Consider the following 17,813-nt stretch of genomic DNA (forward strand, 5'->3'; position numbering starts at 1 on the left):
CTGTTATTAAGCTTTTTACAGTCAGAAAGATTTAATTATTTGAAGCTAAAAAGCTCTGACTTTATAATTGAGAAGGAAAATAACAGCTCATAATAGAATTCTAGAGCGAAAACGAAGCTGAGAAATTCGTCGGATCCCAGCATATGATTATCGCGGGAGAAAAATCGAGCAGGAATTGCATTTTGGTGGAACTCTAATGCAACTTGCTCGAGCCTAACGAGCTTCTGAGCGTGGGTCCATTTAAACTGCTCACTAAGCATAATTACTCTGTTTGTTTCTCCTGTTCGACAGGCAAGAGGACAGTTTATTTCACAATTGTTTATAATTACTCACAAAGAAACGGCTGCAGTAACTAGCGAGACAGACAAAATTGAAAATTTCCCGTTTCATCATTTTTTTGGAGAGTTCGTTTCTTCGTTAGAAGCACTTCCGAGTCGGAACGAACCTGTTCCAAAAGAAAATGATCGAACTGAAAATGAAAAATTCCAAGCTGAAGGCTCCACTTATCGTTCATCAAAAAATTTTCTCGCAGAGGAGGAGTTTTTGATAGAACTCAACCTTATGCAAGACTGCAAAAAAGGGGCCCGAACCCTAACCCTAACCTATCAAAACTCAAGAAGCCTGACTCAACAACTGGTATTTCAAGAAAAAAAATGCAAAACTATTCATTTTTCTATCCGTTTATGGTCAATTTTTCCCACCCGAAGAGCCAGTCCAAAAGCTATCTGATGACCCGTAAATTTCTTCGGTGTTTTTTGGAACGCGCGATAGAAATCTACCTCGCGATCCGTTCTTATCCGCGTGAACCTTGGCGCATTGATTAATAAATTAGCCGCGCCCGCAAAGAAGGGCTTTCAAAGGAAAATGTTAAATATTTTTCAAGAAAACAACACGTTGGCAAACCAAAAAATTTTGAGAAAAATAATCTTTCGGGTTCAATATCAAAGCCATTTTTCAAAATAGCCGGATCTCTTGGTGGAAAACCTGTGTAGAAACCTGAGTCAGGGTTCTAAAAGAGCTCTTATCAATAAATTCGTAGCAGCTTGTCTAAGAAAGTACCTTTTTTAACTAGATTTTCTTAATTCTTGGGAAGCCGCTGCGCGGCTTCTTTATAAAAAAAAACCACAATAAGAATCCTTTATAAATAAATCCTTTCAAAAATGTAAAATCAATCCTTTTTCAAATTGTATGAGTCAGCCGATTTCGTAAGATACCTATCTCACCCCTTCTTCTCCGCGCTGGAAAATCATGAGTACTCCGATTGTGCGCGGCGCGCGCTGTAGCGCCATCGCGCAAATTTTCCGCGACCAACGGCGCTATGTGTTTTCATGGGGAAACTATATAAGCTTTTCTTGTGATAAGGCAAAATAGACCTTCTCGATCTTTTTCGTATTTCAGCGCTGATTCTTGAGTCAAAATCGTCAAAAGCAAATTTTATTTTTTGAAAAAAGAGAAATATTCACAGCTTCCATCAAATTTGGGATCTTCATCACTGTAAGCCAAATCGTGTTAAAAAAAGAAGAGAAAAAAATTTTCAGGAAATAAAATGGTGAAGTTTTTTGCGTTGGCGCTCACAGCACTTCAGCTCAACCTGAGAATGGCTCGAGGATCTGAGCTTGATATTGAAGAAGAATTTGCGATTGCTGGAATTCAGCTGCCTCCAACAAATGGTAAGTCCCTAGCCGTAAAATTTTTCGGCAATAATGAGAGTTCGATCTTGGGTAGGTCAAAGAAGGATGAAGTCTTCAGATCCCATTCAAACTCATTACATTCATTACTTTTGTCTTTGCCTACTCTAGTTCGATCATGATTTATTGGTTTTTGAACAAAATCAATATGTTTATTTTCCTTGTCTTTTTCGCCTTTGGTCGAAATCTAAAAGTATAACTCATAACAATTTGAATTCAACTTTATGGTTTCTTCAAAACTCAATTCAGGACTAGCCGGACGACGATTTCAACCATCTGCGGAGCTAATGAATAACACTGGCCCCGGGATTCAAGAAAAACTCTACGAAATGAACACGCTTTACACAAAATACAAAACCAACAGGAACGCATTTACGACCCAAGATCATTCAAGTCTTTTGGGAGGTGTTCACTCTTTCTTAAAATTCAAGATTTTAGGGTCGATTCGTTATTTTTCGAAAGCGACCGCTGTAATTGCATGTTCTCAAATATTGCGTCAGCAAAGTTCGTCTAATCACTAATTGCTGAAAATTTGACACTTTTTGTGTGAACACTGATTATTAGGCGATCAGAAAGCTATTGCAGCTGAAGATAGTCGTGATGGGGATTCTAGATCTGAGCACTGAAGCGGCCAAGGACTTCAACTTTGATCGATTCTGCTTCTACGGCTGCTACTGTCTGCCAGACAAGTCGGTTCATGATGACTCTCCCGGACTTGGAAAGCCGGTCGATGTTATCGACAACTCTTGCAAAGTAAGTCGAATTAAAAATTTTAACAGTAAAAATAAGCGGGTATGAGAGCATTTCCTGCCCAACAGGCGTTTTGAATTTTTTTCAAGAGCCAGGAAATGCATCGACTTTTTTGACTGAAAAAAAACAGTTCCATCATATTCAGAAACGCCCGTTTTTTTAATCAGTGTGATGAAGTGAGCTGCTCATAACTCATAAGTTAGAGATAATATCACTTGATTGCGTAAAGTAAAGAGTTTTGATTACTTTTTTTCTAAAATGATGTTTTAAACTTTTTGAAAGGGTTTTTTGAGAGGGAATGGTCTATAGTTTACTTCAGAGATTTTATTACAGATTCATTCTGAAATCAATGAAAAATATATAAATTAGTTAAAAAATATCAATCTTTATGGTTTTCTCCATTTCAAGCTCATTTTTATAATGAAAAACTGTCTCAAAATTTCTAAACGGTTTTTGGGCGCGGCCAAAATTACAATAATTTTCAGGAACTGAAGCAGTGTTACCAATGTGCCGGAAAGGACACGAAAGAGGACACTGGCGAGCATTGCGATCAGGAATCTAGCTACAGTATGCAACTCATCAACGACGCCAATGGGCAAAAAGACGTTCTTTGCACGAATGAGGAGGGTTCTTGCAGATGGAGAATTTGCCAGTGCGACAGGAACTTCGCTCACAAGCTCAGAGATCAGGTTTGGCAACGAAAAAATTGGGTTGTGCTTTCATGATCGTTTTTCAGTTCTACAAGGGCTACTACAACGCGCAATACCGCTACAATCAGGCAACAGGCGACGGTTTTGACCGAAGCACCTGCCAGGCAATTCAAGTTCCCGGCGAGAAAAAACAATGTTGCGGAAGCTACACAGCGAATCTTGCGTACCAGCAACGGCAACCCATCTCCAGTAATACGCACCAATGCTGTGCCGATCAGAGGATCAAGCTTTGTTGCGAAAATACAAGTTTTTGGTTGGATTTTTGGGAGAAAACGATTTTCTAGTGAAAAACTCGTGTCCCTCGAACTTACTACTTTTTCGCCCGTTAGTTTACATTTTACCGCAAGTTAGTATCATTAAGTTTATTCGGAAAAGAAAATGACTTGGCGCCGCGTCATTGAAGTTAGAACGCAGCTCGAGAAGCGCAATTATATGACTCGCCGGTCAACATTAATTTTAATTAAAAATGACAAAGCGGGCTCGAAAGGATACCGTATGCGACTTTAATGATTATCGGGTGGGGCCGATGGAACGTCATTTCTTCTTGATCTCGGTCACATTACACGTCTCATTTTGTTGACAAATGATTTTGTCGAGGTGGTTGATTTTAGGTTATTAGGTGATGACGGTAATGATAGAGACATCTCGCAGTCAGATCAATTTCATTATCAGGTTCATTATAGTGACATATTACTGTATTCTCTGTCATTTAAATTGAATAACTGATGATGAAAGACATGGCTGCATGTGAGAAATATTTTGTGACCGAGATACAGTGTCTTTATTGTAGAAAAAAATTATTCTAAAAGAAAACTTGCCTTGAATTTCTTATTTGACGAAAAAATAAGTTATTTAATCATTAAAAATTGCTACTAGTAGAACCGGAATAAACTGTATTTCGAATCGAAAATGGTCTAACCAAGCACTTGGCTCGATAAATGATTAGGGTTAAAGTCACGTTTTTCATCCTGAGTACCTTGAGTGTCTTCAATTTTTAAGCATCTTGAACCCCGTTGGCATTAGACAATATGTTTTTCTTCCGTAGAAACAATGATCGACTTTAAATTCTAGGTGAATCTGACTGTTTTAATCTTTAATCAAAAACCGAGAAAAACTTCTAAAATGATTTTTTTTATTCAAAATTCTATTAAAAAAAGATCATTTTTTTCAACAAACAAAAAGCCTTACGGAGAAACATGCTAAAACTCCGATTTCCAAGTTGATAAATCTTGGATTTGAAATGGAAAAAACTAAAAGGTGAATTTTAAAGTAACTCTTTTTTTGTAAATAGCAACAACAACACAAACGATCGACGAAATACGCGACATTTTCCGACAATTTGAAGCTGCGCCAGCGGACTCAACACAACTTTTTGTACAAAGAAAAACACACACGAAGATATTTGTATTATATAAAAATATTCTTTTCTGAAGACTTTTAATAAAGAAATCTTCCTTCTTCAAGTTTACTTTGCGAAAAAACGCAAAGGTCGATTTCGAAAATCGACGGGAAACCAAAAACCAACGAGTCTGGAGATCATCCAGTGGCTTGAATTGATGAATCCGAGAGCTCAAACGTCTTTTTGAATGCATAATTGATGCCGGATTAGTTGAGAATAAGCGGATAAAATGCGAGGGAAAGGAGGAACCTGCAGTTATTCTTCTAGACGCCAAAAACTAATCTCGAAAGAAATGTATTTTGACTTTTCTTTCTTTCTTTTTTCAATGCTTCTGGCTCTGAATCGTAAGTAGAGATGAAAGTCAGAGAGGAAGGAGACTTTATTCTTCGTTTTAGTGGTTGAATCAAGACACCTGCGTCCAGAGCATCAAATTCCTAAACGAACTGGTTCCACCTTATCAGCTTCCGGGTTTATGAAAATTTTGTTATTATAGCAACATTGTTCCTAACCGCGATTTCTCACAAAAACCTCGAAAAACCCACAGTGCCAAAATCAACCCTTTTCAAAGACATCCCCGCAGATCTCCTCCAAAACGAACAGCGATTTTTCTTCGATTACTTCAAATAATTTCACAAACAAAACAAAAACTCTTCTTTCTTCAATAAAGCTGACACTATCCTACTAATCGTTTTCTCAATGATGATTCCAGCAAATCCGAACTTTATCTCATCGTGTCTCGTATTTATCATAAAATTGTAAAGTACCGGGAGGCCTTATCAGTTATCACTAAGTTTTTGGGCTCAATCCAGCAATTGCAGATTGGCAAAATATTTCGCGGAGGAAACTCATTATCACTTTCTGAGATTAGTATCGGAGTTCCCCGAAGGCGCCAGGGTCATTCTTATCGAAAAATATTCAAAATGGAAAAGACTCGGGAGCATATGGAAGTCGTTGTTGATATCACTTACAAATAGAAGTTGCATTGGAGCATATATCAAGTCTCACATGACCTGGTTACAGTGCAAGAGACGGAGGGGAAATAAGGGTGTTAGGATCTTTTATTCATATAAGACAGCTAACACGATAAATATTAATATCACATGATATTGACTACTTGTTTTTGAATTTATTTTTGATCCAAGTAAGAAAACAGTATTAATATTGAATCACCAGGGGCAAGAAAATCAAGAAGCGAGGTCAAATAAACCCCTAAAGATCGGTATTATTTAACATAAGCAACTATCTTTCAAGAAGAAATCTGCTATAAAGTTTCCATTTATGATTTTTGATCAAATAATCAATCAATATTTAGACTAAAAATTGTGATTTTTGTTGAGTGTCCGCAGGAAGGGCCCAATTTGGCTAAAATATTTGTCTGTCAAATATTAAATGTAGCAAATTCAAGTCAGAAGGGTAAATACACAAGCCCATTTTAATCCAGAGAAGCATTTCTGAAACGACAGAGCATACAGTCTTGAAAATGAGTGATCAAGCGCCTCCTCAAGCGGGAGCTCCCTTGTTAGGGGAAAACGGCTGGGCACCAGCGCCGGAAATGGAGCGGCCAAGTAATTGTCCACCAGGATTGGAGTACTTGCTCTACGTCGATCAGCTTTTAGTGAAACAGCAAGTCGAGCTTCTCGAAGCATTCACGGGTTTTGAAACTTCAAACAAATACAAGGTTCTTTATTATTTCAATCAGTATTTGAGTAGAAAGATAAGGTTCTGAACAGCATGGGACAACAAGTATATTTTGCTGGAGAAAAGAGCGGCTGCTGTGGACGACAATGCTGTGGCTCTATTCGAGATTTTGAAATGGTGATTGCTGACAACGCTGGTAAAGAAGTTGCGAGGTTTATAAGACCCTTCAACTGTACCATCAGATGTTGCTTGAGCTACATTCCCTGTCAGCTTCAAGAAATGGGTAAGTGGACTGAAAATGTATTAATTTTGATTTATATTTTTGAGAAATTAATGCGGGAGGCCAAACTGTTGGAAAGATAAAGCAACGCGCTGATTGCACTGATCCTGTTTTTGCGATTTGCGATGCATCTGGAGAAGAAGTTCTGAAAGTCAAGGGCCCTGCTTGTGTCATTTCCTGCTGTGGGGACATTGATTTTGAGGTACATCAAAGTCGGACTTGTCTTTTTATGCGTTGATTTCTAGGTACTGACAAAAGACGGTCAGAAAATTGGAAAAGTTTCGAAACAGTGGAGTGGCCTAGTCAAGGAAGGATTAACTGATGCGGACAACTTTGGCGTTAGTTTTCCGATGGACTTGGATGTCAGAGTGAAGCTCTCACTGATGGCAGTGGTCTTCTTAATCGTGAGTATTTTTCACCGTCAGTTTTTGTAAAAAATTCTTCCTTAGGATTTCATGTTCTTTGAAAACAACGAGCCGAACGAAGATGGCTGCTGCTCGATTGAAGACTGCCTGTTTGACTGATTTATTAATACAAAAATCGTTTGAGACAATTTATAAATAAAAGGACGGAAAATAGGCATTTTTTCCTTCGGGGTTTTTCTTCAGTGTCATTTCTTCTTCCACCACGGCGCCATTTTGGAGGACTTTCCCATAGCGCGCTCTGGCCCGCATCCTCCGAAAAGAAATATTTTTTTCCAAAATCGAGAAATGAGCTGAATGATCCCTTTTCTTCTTTTTTGCCTCTTTGGTGTGTGTCTTCCGTATATCGACCGATGGCTGATAAACAATGACGTTTCAAAAGTATGTTTTTAGAGAATCATTTTCATGAGAAATTTATTGCTAGAAATATTCGGATTTGCGCGTTTCCGGGCAGCTAGAGATTTCTCACTTCTTCTTTAAATTCACGACAGAGAGATTCAATCGAAGATTAGCTTCTCTTGGACACCGATTTTCGAACTTTTCCAGCCTTTTCTACAGAATTGGAACATGTTTCGTTCTACTGTTGTCTCTTGCTGCTATACCGTTTCTTTGGTTTCAGGAAAAGGTTTAAAACGTTCGAAAAAGCTGCTAATTTTGACAATGGCGGACGAAAAAACTGACAATGTCAGCAATGTTGCTAAAATGTCATGGAATTCATCGTTTTTTTTTACGAAGGACAAGTTTTAAGCCAATTTCGCGGCCTTCAACCTTCAAAAAGATCTTCAAAACGCTCTCTTCTTCCTCTACTTCTACCCCTGATACAGAACTTATCGTCCCAGGCGTGAATCGTCCCCTCTCTCACATCATCCACGTCCTCTTCGCCATCATAATCTCCGTCGTCCTTCACGAAATCGGCCACGCTTTAGCTTGTATCGCAGAAGGCGGCTCAATCAATCATGTTGGAGTTCTTTCTTTCGCAGTTCTCCCAGGCGCCTTCGTCAGCATGGATTTGGAGCGAGTTCCGAACTGGGGACGAGTCAGAATCTTCTGCGCTGGGATTTGGCACAATCTTCTCATCTGCGCTTTTTGCCTTTTGCTGAGGCATGAAGAAATGAATTTGACGAACGTTCTTTTTGAAAAAGATCAAGGATTGTCCGTGACCTACATTGACAGTAGCTCTTCAATTTCAGGTATGAACCGTATGGTTGTCAATTCTAGTAATTTTCAAAAAAATATCAAAATTTAGGCTCTTATGGGCTGAAACGCGGAGATATAATTATCGCTGCAAATGAATACTCCTTCTCCGACCTTTCTTTCGCCGAGACAATGGTCAAAATCCGCAATTCCACCCAAACAGGGTTCTGCGAAAACGTCGAGAAGCTCGAATCGCCTTCTTCGCAAGATTGCTGTCACGAAGATAGTTTGACTGATTTGTGCTTCCGCGGAGAGGGTTTTCAAGTCTGCTTGCATGCCAGAAGCGTGTTTGAGTCGTCACAGTCGTTTTGCCATTCTGATGAAGATTGTGGGAGTGGATTTTCATGCCTTGTTCCAAAGTAGGTTTAAAATTGAGGGCTTAGATGATCATCTGGGCTCGGAAACATCTGGCATTGCCGTAACCGGCTTTCTCGCTACCTTTTTACTCATTAATTCTTCAGAGTCAACGAAGAACTCCACGAGCGACTGATCGTCATCGAACGAAACACCCACCAACACACCGTTCTGTTCGTTGGAGACCCTTTTGAACTCGTCAAATCTGTTTCAATTTCCTCCCTCGTGCCCAAATACTTCATCTCCGCTGCCTTCGCCGAGTTCCAAATCAAGCTGCTAGAATACATCTTCAATATTTCACTCGCGCTCGCCTTCTTCAATTCACTTCCTTCCATCGCTTTAGGTAAAAAAGCTGGTGTGCCTAAAGGCCTGTTTTCTTGTGCCAATTCTATAATTGATATCGACGACAAGAAATAAAAACGAAAATTGCCACGTATTTCAAGCCACCTAAGACGCGCTCTTTTCTGGTTAGATGCGTGGTAATTGTTTTTTCAAAAGGAAACAAGATTTATATTCAGACGGAAACCTGATTGTTTCGTCCTTGGTGGATATTTTTCTTCCGCTTGAAATACAGAAAGATAAAAACCTTCTTCTTCGAATCGTCATTGTCACGATTGGAACATTTTCACTCGGAATGTACTTGCTTCTTCAGTTCATATCTTTTGCCATTCATCTTTGATTACTTATTAAATAAACTATGCCCAGTACTACCCGATCTATACAGTCAATTTATTCGTTGAATATTCCCGTCAAAGTTGATGCATCTTGGAATCTTTGGCAGGAAACGTAAAACAAAACAACTCATTAACTTCGAACTCAAAACCTAAAAAACTTTGGCGCCTGTCAAAAATGCAGCACCGTGCGCCCTCCACCACCGAACAATTTACGCGGCCGAAGATTGACTCTTCGAGAATTCGTAACAGATATTTTCCTAAAGAAGAAAAAAGACGGGCGAGAGCGCAAAAGTTTAGAGAAAAGTTCAAGTTTAAGGTAGGTATCAGAAAACTCGCCCAAAATGGCTGTTTAACAGAAAATTCTGCCTAATTGAATCAATTTTAAACATCAATCGGGTTAATTTTACTCGATTTTATCGCTTTCACAGTTCAATCAAACCTTCAGTTTAAATTGATAAGCAATAACCACCACTTTTTCCGTTGAATTTCACCCTGAATTTCCCCTGAACCTTATTAGTTTAACCGGTGGGCTGAGAAACAGAGCGATAGGGAGAGAGCTGTCGTGATACACCGCAGGTGGCAGCAAAATGAATCTAATCATATCATTCAGTCCGACTGATAGCGCCCCGGGCTCTTACCAGGCGACGGAAGCTCCCTTCAAAGGCGACAAAGGACGGCTTAAAAGACATGCTTAATTTTAGCTTTTTGCGCTTCCGTATTGCCTCTGGAACTCCTCTTACTCAGGAAAGTGTCAGAGAAATCATATTCAATCGTCTCAAAGAACATTACTTGTAGAAGATGTCGCCATTTTGAGGGATATTGTATAAAAATCTGTCAGTTGAATAAGCAAAGATGTTCGTGAGTTGGAATCATGTTATCCTAAATTAGATAAAATGACAAAAATTCATGAACGGAAGATCACGCCGGATAAGCAATCTATCAAAGCAACAGAAAAAGATTTTTGAAAGAAAGTAAATGAATTAAAATTGAACGTAAGAGTTTCTACCGTAAGAACACTAGCCCACTATAAGAGTACAAGAATGTGCCCAAAAAGGAAATCTTTTGACATTTGTGAAGCTTGTCTCCTGCTTATTGCTTCTTTTTGTCAGCCTGTCTACGTACCGATTTGCTAGTTGTGGGATCTTCCTCACCATTCCAGATGAATTTTCGACTCTCCAGAAAACCCCTCTTCCACGTTGGAAAAATTTGAAAGACTACAATTTCACCGGCAGTCCTGAAAACGTCGTCCTAATCAAGAAACACAAGGAAAATCGGGTTGAAAACTGTCACACCCAATTTCATGTCGAATTTTTAACTGCACATTCGACTGTATAACATGCTGCGTGAAATTTCAAATATGCAGATTTTTGTCGGCATTTTTCAATTTCATAAAATTAACCCTTTCAAGAGTGCTTCCAGCTCGCTTATTCAAGTCATTCGAAATTATCTTCACTGGCGAGGAGTGATAAATGAACGGCCTCTGTTCAGCAGCTTAGGAGGTTGTTACCCTGCGAAGTGGGATCCTAGGTGTCGAAAAGTACCACATCCGGATGGGATTACCTCGTTTTTCTATCATCACAGGATTGTTTTAATGTTAATCTTATGTACCGATAAACCTTATGAGATTCGCATATCTAACTTTATTTCATATTCACACTTTTGAAAACATGAAAAAAGATTCAATCCTCAAGTCCAACGCAACCTCGCCGCCCCTGGAACTGTTTTCATTTCTTCAATCCGCGAACCCTACAGCCTCTTTCTCTCTACATTCAACTTTTTCTACTACCGAAACGAGACCAATCGCTGCAATACAGAGTGTCTTGGTGAGCCCTTCAAGACCTTTTTCGACGGAGAAACGGGTCGACTGCCGGACGAACTATTCGATATTCTGGAAGAGAAGTTCTCGGACGATATTCCCTGGAGTTTCCGTTGTAAAAACTATCAATCTTTCGAGCTTGGCTTCGAAAATGGCGACGATCCGGACGAATTTGTCGCGCAGACAGCAAGTCACATCGATTTTATGATTGTAACTGAGTACATCAACGAAAGCCTTGTTCTCCTCGCCGATTTTTTAAATATGCCGCTAGAACTAGCCTTTTTCATCACGAAGAAAAACGCAACCGACTACCCAAAACCAACCCTCTCACCGAAGCAGCAAAGAGTCTTCGAGAAATTCTTCAGTGTTGACAGAAAGCTTTACGATTTCTATCACGCTGAGATTTTGAGAAAAATAGAAGAGTTTGGGAAAGAAAGAATGGAGCTGGCGCTGCGCCAGTTGAAAGAAATTCAGAAAAGGTGCGAAATTGACCATACAAAGTGCCTCCAAGGGACGAGTCATCACAGGGAGAAGCTACAGGAGGCGAGGAAGGAATTTGGAGGGACTGCTCTTCCAGGACAGGGGTCGAATAAAGATCTGGATTAAGACAGTTGATATCTCCGCTTTGCTCTTATGATTAATTTTACGGTAGAAAGACCCTTAAAAAGCTAGAGAACTCGTCCGGATAATGGAAGAAAACGGCGGATATTGCGCGACTGGAGCTCAGCAAGCCATTCGCGAAGGAAAACCTATGCCGAGCTGTCTCTCAAATCAAAATTTTTCTTTTGAAGATGAAGAAGATTAACTTATTTGAATACTAAAAAATAAGAATACATCTGTACATAAGAATACATTCAAAGATTCCTCAATCACTTCCATTTTTGACAAAGTTACAGTAATGATCATTGAAAACTTGAAGTTTTACGCAATTGAAAGGATGCCGGTTTAGTTATTCAAACACGCCTTCGAAATTAGCGCAACAGAAATGGAAAGAATGAGAGGTCCTTACAATATCAGCGGGGGCTTGTTGAAACTTTTCTCTTGAATTTTTTTTTCGCAGGCGAGCTTAGAGAAGGGGATACAAAATGAGGTCGTTCAGAGATTCTGTCAGGTCTTCTGGAGAGTTGATAGCTAGAACTTACGGTATAGAGCGCATAAAGCGGTCTTCCGGTTCTCAATTCATATCAATCTTTAGAGAACGCGAAATCAAGCCTCTGTTCTTCTGGAAAAGCCGCTTCTGTCGATGATGCAGCTATTGGTAAGCGCTGAAACTTCCATTATTACATTCAACTCGGCTTTTTAGTATTTGCCGATAATGACCGATCCTCCGAAATGCTAGAAAAAAGGGTTGAACGGCTTGAAACCCTTATTCGAAATCGCCCAAAAGCAACACCTAAGCCAAAACGACCGACAAAGCGGGCTCTTTTGGAAGAAATAAAGACTGGAATCGAAGAATTGACTAAAGAAATAAAAGAATCGAAGGCACCAGCGGCTCAAAAAAGCGCCCAAAACCCAACTGGTCGAGGAACAACACCAAGAAGAACTCGTGGACCACCAAGGATAGGTTCGAACTCAATTTAAATCGATATCGATAAAACCCTTTTTGAATCATAAAAAAGCCGCGGCAGACCACCATCAAGCACGTCAAAATACTGAAAACTGATTTAGCCTGCTTGAAGTTGTAGAATAGAATGTTACTCACAATGTATTCTGTCATTTTTTCACATGAACTTTGTCAGGAAAGAAAGAGAGGGTGGAAAACTGGAAAAGAATCGAAGGCAATAGATAAATTTTGTACAATTTTGGAAACAAGTTGAGATTTTTTAAAGAGGAGGGGCTCCATTTGGCCAGGTAAGGGTGATTTCTGGATGTCTGAGTCTGAAAGAAAGGGTTAAGGGATAGATAAAGGAAGGAATACTGTACCTTTCTAGAGGACAATTCCTCGGGTCTTCACTTTGGCAGTGTACAAGTGAGTAAAGGAAGGTAAGAAACGGTAAAGCGTATGCATAAGTTGGATAGCTCAAAATCATGGAATAGAAAAGCAGCTTGGCTTTCGAGCGGCGCTGGAATTGAGATTCAGTCGAAAGCGGCGCTTCTTGCTCGCTCGTGTCATCTTTTAGGATTTCTGCGTCTTCGGGAGAGGCGTTGTCGGGCTCGCATTCTAGCTCGAAATTAAATAGTGGCGATTCTTCTTGCGCGTTTTCTGAGGTATAAAGTGGGTCAGCAGGGGCAAGGACAAGCTCAGGAATATCTTCCTCGATCTCCTAAGAGCAATTTTGAGTTAAACTCTCTTCAGGAAAAAGTTACCTCGGTGTGATTGTTATTGTGTTCTTCAATTTTTCTTTCAGTGTATTCAAGTTCTTTGTCGCAAATTGTCTTCACAATTCTCAGCGTGTCAAATCCATCGTAAACTGCTTCTTTCTCCTGGGGACCCGTTTTCTTTGGAGTTGAGGATCGAATTGGCTCGCTAGAATCGACAGACTCGCTCGTTTTGTCGATTGGGGAGTCGTCGACCTTTTCAACAGCGTGCAACTCGGAAATGATCTCCTCCAAATTTGAGACTCTCGATCTCAATGATTGAAGCTCATCGGCTAATTCGACGATTTCTCCAGAATCGTACTGATCTTGTGTTTTCTTGTGTAGCTCTCCGACAAGTTCTTCAGCTCGGCAGATGACATTCTCATACTCTTTCGACTTTTTGATCTTCGTTTCGATCTTGAGTTTCCAAACTTCGATTCCTTTCGTGAAATCTCTCCACTGAACGTTAAGATTTTCCACTTTCGACTTCAGCTCTTCGTCCCAGAAAGATTCGCAATCGCCATTGGCGGATTTCTTGACCAGACTCTCCATCATCGGTTTTTGCTCTTTTGTATCGAGCGCCAAAGTCTTCAGCTTTGAGATTTCTTGTTGGAACTTTCTGAAAGTCTTTTCTGAGTCAGTTACATTCAGGCTTTCTTCTGCCCTTGATGAGTTTTTATCTCCACCGTGCATGAGCTCTAGAAGATTGTGCTCTTTCAGCCACGCTAGAAATGATTGTCAAGCCTGTTAGACGAGTAACTATTCTTACAGATAGCGAGATTGACGTCAGTAAGAAGCATTTCCGCCTTTTCGAACTTTTCTCTGAGACGATTTGATCGCTGCGAAGCCCCGACTCGAACTTCTTCCCACTTGTTGATAAGTGCTTGTGCTGAAAACAAGCTAAGGAATCTCGTAAAGAAAAGGTCAACCAACCTTGATCTTTCCAAGACGCATCGAGAATCGACGGGTAGAGAAGCTGCTTATGCACTTTTTCGATACTTTCGTCGGCTTTATCCACGATTTGCTCCTGAAAAAGGGTTGAACGGAGTCAAATAATGAAGAGTCATCATACATAATCATTTGTAAATCCATCAAGCTTCGAAAAAACGGGCGTTTCGCATCTGTTGAGATATTCGACTTGATCGACTTTCGTTCTGCCATCATCAATGAGTTTCTCTAGCGGCGCTGCAGCAGTTTCTAGCGGCGATATGACTGGAATCGGGGCTTCTTCGTCCTCTACGTGAGAATCTTCCAGGTCTCTGAAATCCGTTAGACCAATTTGGAAAGCCGAAAGAAGCTACCTGAGCATATCCGAATCGTCCCATTCAAAGCCATCTCGCTCTTCATCATCTGACGATTTCAGGACAATCGCTCTTGGTGGCCGAGTTCGTCGAATTTCAGTGGAGCCAGTACTTGATCTGGCACTGTGTTTTTTGGCAGCAGGGGTGGAGGTGTAAAGAGGAGGGTGTTCGAATGCGGAGATATCTTCTTCATCTGACGCTGGTGGCTGAAGAATTTGATGAGAAGGGAAAAATTTGAGTAGAAAGAAATTTTGAAAATTTTGTAAAAAATACCGTAAATTCATCAATAGCCGTTAGAGAGTATCGATTCATCAAAATCTCTTTCGATCAGGACGTGTGCCCGTAATTGCGCTCTTCTGACTCAACTCTTGAAACAAACCCTTGATCAAGCTCAAGTTGCTTCGATCAGCAACTGTTTCAGTTGGAGCGCATTCAAGAGCGCTTCATTTTCGCACCCAGGGCCGCGATAAAAATAGAACACGCAAAATCGCTACGAAAAAGCAAATATTAGAGCATAAGGCGAAAATTCGGAGGTCAGAGTTTGCTTTCTCTGCCAGATTTTTAACCAATTTTTATCAGCTGTTGAGAAGGGTTGAAAAAGTCAGGCAAGTGCAAGGAACAAGGGCAACGAGAAGGGAGAGAGCCCCGAGGGCGAGGGGGAGGGGCAGAAAAAGAAGGATGAGTAGCAGGTGCGAAAATCGATCAAGAAAAGAAGGTTTTGGAGAATTTAACCCGATACATTTTCTTGGCATCTAAAATCTTTGCTAATCAAAATTAAGGGTATTACTACTCGAAAGGTCCAAAAGAACTTGTTTTGATGCATTAGTTCGAACTTCGAACTTCGAAGCCTATTCAGACCCATATATGTTAACATTCAAAATGTGGAGCAAAGAAGAATGGTAGTAACTTTTTTATGACAAAAAAAAAGAGGTCATGAAAATTCGTTGTCTCACTCACCTTGATCAAACGCGAGACGGTTTCCATAATCCCTTCGCTCAGCGTCTGCAGATTCTCCATTTGCTCTCTAACTTCCATCTTTTCCTCGTCGTCGACGAAACCAATCACTTCTCCGGCCAGAATGCGCAGCTCTTCAAGGCCGGCTTTTCTGTGACTGGTTAAGCTTGTGTTCAAACTGTACATTTTTAAAGCCAAAAAAGGGCAAATCACAAACGCATTTTTTTCTTTCGGAAACGCAGAACAATTGTTTAATTAGCCATTTAACCCCGGGATGCGCAATCGCCAATTTTGCTATTCATGCTTTTTCTCTCGTTTTCTATGATTCGAGCTCTGTTTTTTCAATGCTACAGCTCTCAAGTGGGGATTTGTTGTAAACCCAAAACAAGGGCCTCAAACTTAACCGGAGCTTGGAATTTTTTAAAAGAAACAACAAGATAAAACTGGCCCGGGGTGAATTTTTCCGGCTGAATGGGGACTGCTTGCTTCGTGAATAAGTTTATAAGGTGGTCGCATTGAGAAATTGAAACGAATATGATAAATACCTTTTGAATTTAAAGACTGTTAAAATATTTCCTGGGAGTAGAAGAGATCCGTGGAAAAAATTTACAAAAAGAAGCTAAATCCCTGAAACAGAGAAGCGTAAACGCTCGGGACCAATACCGAGTAAATGAATGACTTAAGAAATGGGATCAAAAAAAGAAGAGTGTGTTAAATTATTTTGAAAATCACTGCGCTAGTATGAATATTAATATTACTGTATTCAATAACTTGAACTCATGTTTGAGAGTCCTTTAAATAAAATGAATCGTGACCAATCATATCAATTACGTCTAAATGATCTTGTTAAGGTCCTCAGAATGTATCAAGGATTCTCATTTTTCCTGATCTAAAAATTCCTTGAATAAATGCTCAACCATTCCTTGATAAAAACTCTTTCGTCAATGTCTCCACAGTCTTCTCTAGCTTTTCTCTTTCCGTCATTCTCGCATGGTGCAGGATATCCAAGTCAACTTCAGTCAACCATTTGAGATGGTGAAAGTATTTCCTGTCGAATTTCTGGAACAGGTCCCATTTGTCCTTCATCGTCATCACAATTTTTTGAGCATCGAGAAGTTCGAGTTCGACGGTTTCGATGATTTCCGGCTCATGGCTCTTGAAGAGGCGGATTGAGTCGACTTGAGATTCGATGTTGTCGAGGGAGATTTTCAACGACTAAAGGACTCAAGGAAGAAGTCAATCGAGAAAGTGGTACCTGATATTTTTCTTTGACAAATGCCTTGGATAAAACCTTCTTTCTCAACATTTTGATCTTCTCTAGCTCTCCTAGTACATGCGTCTGAAAACGACTGTAAATGCGTGTTTTTATATTTCTCGGTCGATATCACGCGCCATGGGCAGCTTTTTAAATCCCGCGCCGAGTTTTTAGGCCATCTGATAGGCCAAGAGCAACCTTTTCAGGTCAGCCCCGTTCGAACCACTTACCAAGATGCAATCAAAGTTGAGATCGGAGTCGCTTCGCTGGGAAGATCGCATGAACTCGACATTTTCCGAAATCGCTGCGACTTGATCTCTAAGTTCTCTAGAACTTGCCGTAAAACTTCCTGCCAGATCGCGGATTGAACTCAGGAGCTTTTCTTGGTTTTCCTCCTTGATTTCCTTCTCTTTCAAAATCTCCATGAAAAAAATCTACTCTTCAGCCTTTTTTCTCCGCTCACGAGATGGTCACCCGCTGGGCTGGCCTTATCAATGACCAGATGCCCAATTACTGTACTCTCTAATCGCTTTTAGCACGGGCATTTTTTTCTTTCTCTGACCCGCCGCCCAGTGTGAAAAAACGCTGTTATTTTTTTAAAAGAGGCTTTTGTTTTTGTACTCTGACTCTACCACCACAAAAAAAGATAAAACGGACCGCTGGGAGTCAGAAATCAATCAACGTCTCTCGAGGATGGTGGATTACGATGTCATTATCGATCAAATTGCGACTAATTAGATCATCCTCTACTCAGCCCTAAAGTTATTTGTCCACTTGCCAAAGAATTTTTTCTTTGAATTTCTTAACAGAGCAGCTTTATAACGGGAGAAAGTGAATTATTGATTAGTATTTGATTTTATTTGAATAAAAACGAAGGTGGGAGAAAACCAATGCCTGAGTGTTCTGTAAGATGGAATCGTCGGAGATGCTTGAGAGATTGCTTTGAAAGAGTTTTCAAAAGTGTTTCACAATTTATTTCAAGGAAAATATGACCGACCCATTAATTTTGGTTCAGTTTTCTCTGCGTGAAACGGGTTCCAATATAAGCAAGGGACTCAAGTCCTCTTCACTCTCTCTATA

General features: G+C 40.1%; 6 protein-coding genes across 6 annotated transcripts; 5 read left to right on the top strand and 1 right to left on the bottom strand.

Annotated features, from left to right (window-relative positions):
• Nucleotides 1–1,379: 1,379 nt before the first annotated feature.
• LOC145705731 (uncharacterized) lies at nt 1,380–2,245 on the top strand. The gene is made up of 3 exons (XM_081783213.1): nt 1,380–1,494; nt 1,539–1,670; nt 1,938–2,245. Exons 2-3 carry the CDS (start codon nt 1,547–1,549, stop codon nt 2,207–2,209), a joined length of 396 nt encoding a protein of 131 aa, XP_081639339.1. The 5' UTR covers nt 1,380–1,494; nt 1,539–1,546; the 3' UTR covers nt 2,210–2,245.
• Nucleotides 2,230–4,275, top strand: LOC145705729 (acidic phospholipase A2-like). The gene is made up of 3 exons (XM_081783211.1): nt 2,230–2,441; nt 2,924–3,127; nt 3,175–4,275. The coding sequence occupies exons 1-3, from the start codon at nt 2,289–2,291 to the stop codon at nt 3,430–3,432; spliced, it is 615 nt and encodes a 204-aa protein (XP_081639337.1). The 5' UTR covers nt 2,230–2,288; the 3' UTR covers nt 3,433–4,275.
• Nucleotides 4,276–5,991: 1,716 nt separating this feature from the next.
• On the top strand, nt 5,992–7,042 carry LOC145703443 (phospholipid scramblase 1-like). Its single transcript, XM_081780803.1, has 5 exons — nt 5,992–6,225; nt 6,267–6,468; nt 6,513–6,667; nt 6,711–6,869; nt 6,915–7,042. Exons 1-5 carry the CDS (start codon nt 6,028–6,030, stop codon nt 6,987–6,989), a joined length of 789 nt encoding a protein of 262 aa, XP_081636929.1. The 5' UTR covers nt 5,992–6,027; the 3' UTR covers nt 6,990–7,042.
• Nucleotides 7,043–7,132: 90 nt separating this feature from the next.
• Nucleotides 7,133–9,142, top strand: LOC145703442 (membrane-bound transcription factor site-2 protease-like). Its single transcript, XM_081780802.1, has 5 exons — nt 7,133–7,268; nt 7,312–8,077; nt 8,134–8,440; nt 8,543–8,778; nt 8,954–9,142. The coding sequence occupies exons 2-5, from the start codon at nt 7,570–7,572 to the stop codon at nt 9,112–9,114; spliced, it is 1,212 nt and encodes a 403-aa protein (XP_081636928.1). The 5' UTR covers nt 7,133–7,268; nt 7,312–7,569; the 3' UTR covers nt 9,115–9,142.
• Nucleotides 9,133–11,784, top strand: LOC145701238 (galactosylceramide sulfotransferase-like). The gene is made up of 2 exons (XM_081778462.1): nt 9,133–9,221; nt 10,787–11,784. Exons 1-2 carry the CDS (start codon nt 9,133–9,135, stop codon nt 11,529–11,531), a joined length of 834 nt encoding a protein of 277 aa, XP_081634588.1. The 3' UTR covers nt 11,532–11,784.
• An 828-nt stretch (nt 11,785–12,612) lies between these two features.
• Nucleotides 12,613–17,173, bottom strand: LOC145703402 (uncharacterized). The gene is made up of 11 exons (XM_081780761.1): nt 16,964–17,173; nt 16,734–16,817; nt 16,396–16,693; nt 15,482–15,624; nt 14,525–14,730; nt 14,296–14,482; nt 14,157–14,250; nt 13,993–14,112; nt 13,233–13,948; nt 12,849–13,189; nt 12,613–12,803 (listed from the first exon to the last, which is right to left on the bottom strand). Exons 1-11 carry the CDS (start codon nt 17,156–17,158, stop codon nt 12,749–12,751), a joined length of 2,439 nt encoding a protein of 812 aa, XP_081636887.1. The 5' UTR covers nt 17,159–17,173; the 3' UTR covers nt 12,613–12,748.
• Nucleotides 17,174–17,813: the final 640 nt, after the last annotated feature.

Source organism: Oikopleura dioica, chromosome PAR (assembly GCF_907165135.1).
Source record: "Oikopleura dioica chromosome PAR, OKI2018_I68_1.0, whole genome shotgun sequence".
Taxonomy (NCBI): Eukaryota; Metazoa; Chordata; class Appendicularia; order Copelata; family Oikopleuridae; genus Oikopleura; species Oikopleura dioica.

Excerpts from the sequence above, each read along its gene's own strand:
- LOC145703443 (XM_081780803.1), top strand. The coding sequence starts at position 6,028 with ATGAGTGATCAAGCGCCTCCTCAAGCGGGAGCTCCCTTGTTAGGGGAA. Across the intron at positions 6,469-6,512 it reads CTGTCAGCTTCAAGAAATGG|AAATTAATGCGGGAGGCCAA; the intron begins GTAAGTGGACTG and ends TATATTTTTGAG. Across the intron at positions 6,668-6,710 it reads GTGGGGACATTGATTTTGAG|GTACTGACAAAAGACGGTCA; the intron begins GTACATCAAAGT and ends GTTGATTTCTAG.
- LOC145701238 (XM_081778462.1), top strand. The coding sequence starts at position 9,133 with ATGCCCAGTACTACCCGATCTATACAGTCAATTTATTCGTTGAATATT. Across the intron at positions 9,222-10,786 it reads TGGAATCTTTGGCAGGAAAC|ATTCAATCCTCAAGTCCAAC; the intron begins GTAAAACAAAAC and ends ACATGAAAAAAG.
- LOC145705729 (XM_081783211.1), top strand. The coding sequence starts at position 2,289 with ATGGGGATTCTAGATCTGAGCACTGAAGCGGCCAAGGACTTCAACTTT. Across the intron at positions 2,442-2,923 it reads TTATCGACAACTCTTGCAAA|GAACTGAAGCAGTGTTACCA; the intron begins GTAAGTCGAATT and ends AATAATTTTCAG. Across the intron at positions 3,128-3,174 it reads CTCACAAGCTCAGAGATCAG|TTCTACAAGGGCTACTACAA; the intron begins GTTTGGCAACGA and ends ATCGTTTTTCAG.
- LOC145703442 (XM_081780802.1), top strand. The coding sequence starts at position 7,570 with ATGTCAGCAATGTTGCTAAAATGTCATGGAATTCATCGTTTTTTTTTA. Across the intron at positions 8,078-8,133 it reads CAGTAGCTCTTCAATTTCAG|GCTCTTATGGGCTGAAACGC; the intron begins GTATGAACCGTA and ends ATCAAAATTTAG. Across the intron at positions 8,779-8,953 it reads ACTTCCTTCCATCGCTTTAG|ACGGAAACCTGATTGTTTCG; the intron begins GTAAAAAAGCTG and ends ATTTATATTCAG.
- LOC145705731 (XM_081783213.1), top strand. The coding sequence starts at position 1,547 with ATGGTGAAGTTTTTTGCGTTGGCGCTCACAGCACTTCAGCTCAACCTG. Across the intron at positions 1,671-1,937 it reads TCAGCTGCCTCCAACAAATG|GACTAGCCGGACGACGATTT; the intron begins GTAAGTCCCTAG and ends AACTCAATTCAG.
- LOC145703402 (XM_081780761.1), bottom strand. The coding sequence starts at position 17,158 with ATGGAGATTTTGAAAGAGAAGGAAATCAAGGAGGAAAACCAAGAAAAG. Across the intron at positions 14,731-15,481 it reads CCGTCTCGCGTTTGATCAAG|CCACCAGCGTCAGATGAAGA; the intron begins GTGAGTGAGACA and ends CAAATTCTTCAG. Across the intron at positions 12,804-12,848 it reads AGGAATTGTCCTCTAGAAAG|ACTCAGACATCCAGAAATCA; the intron begins GTACAGTATTCC and ends CCTTTCTTTCAG.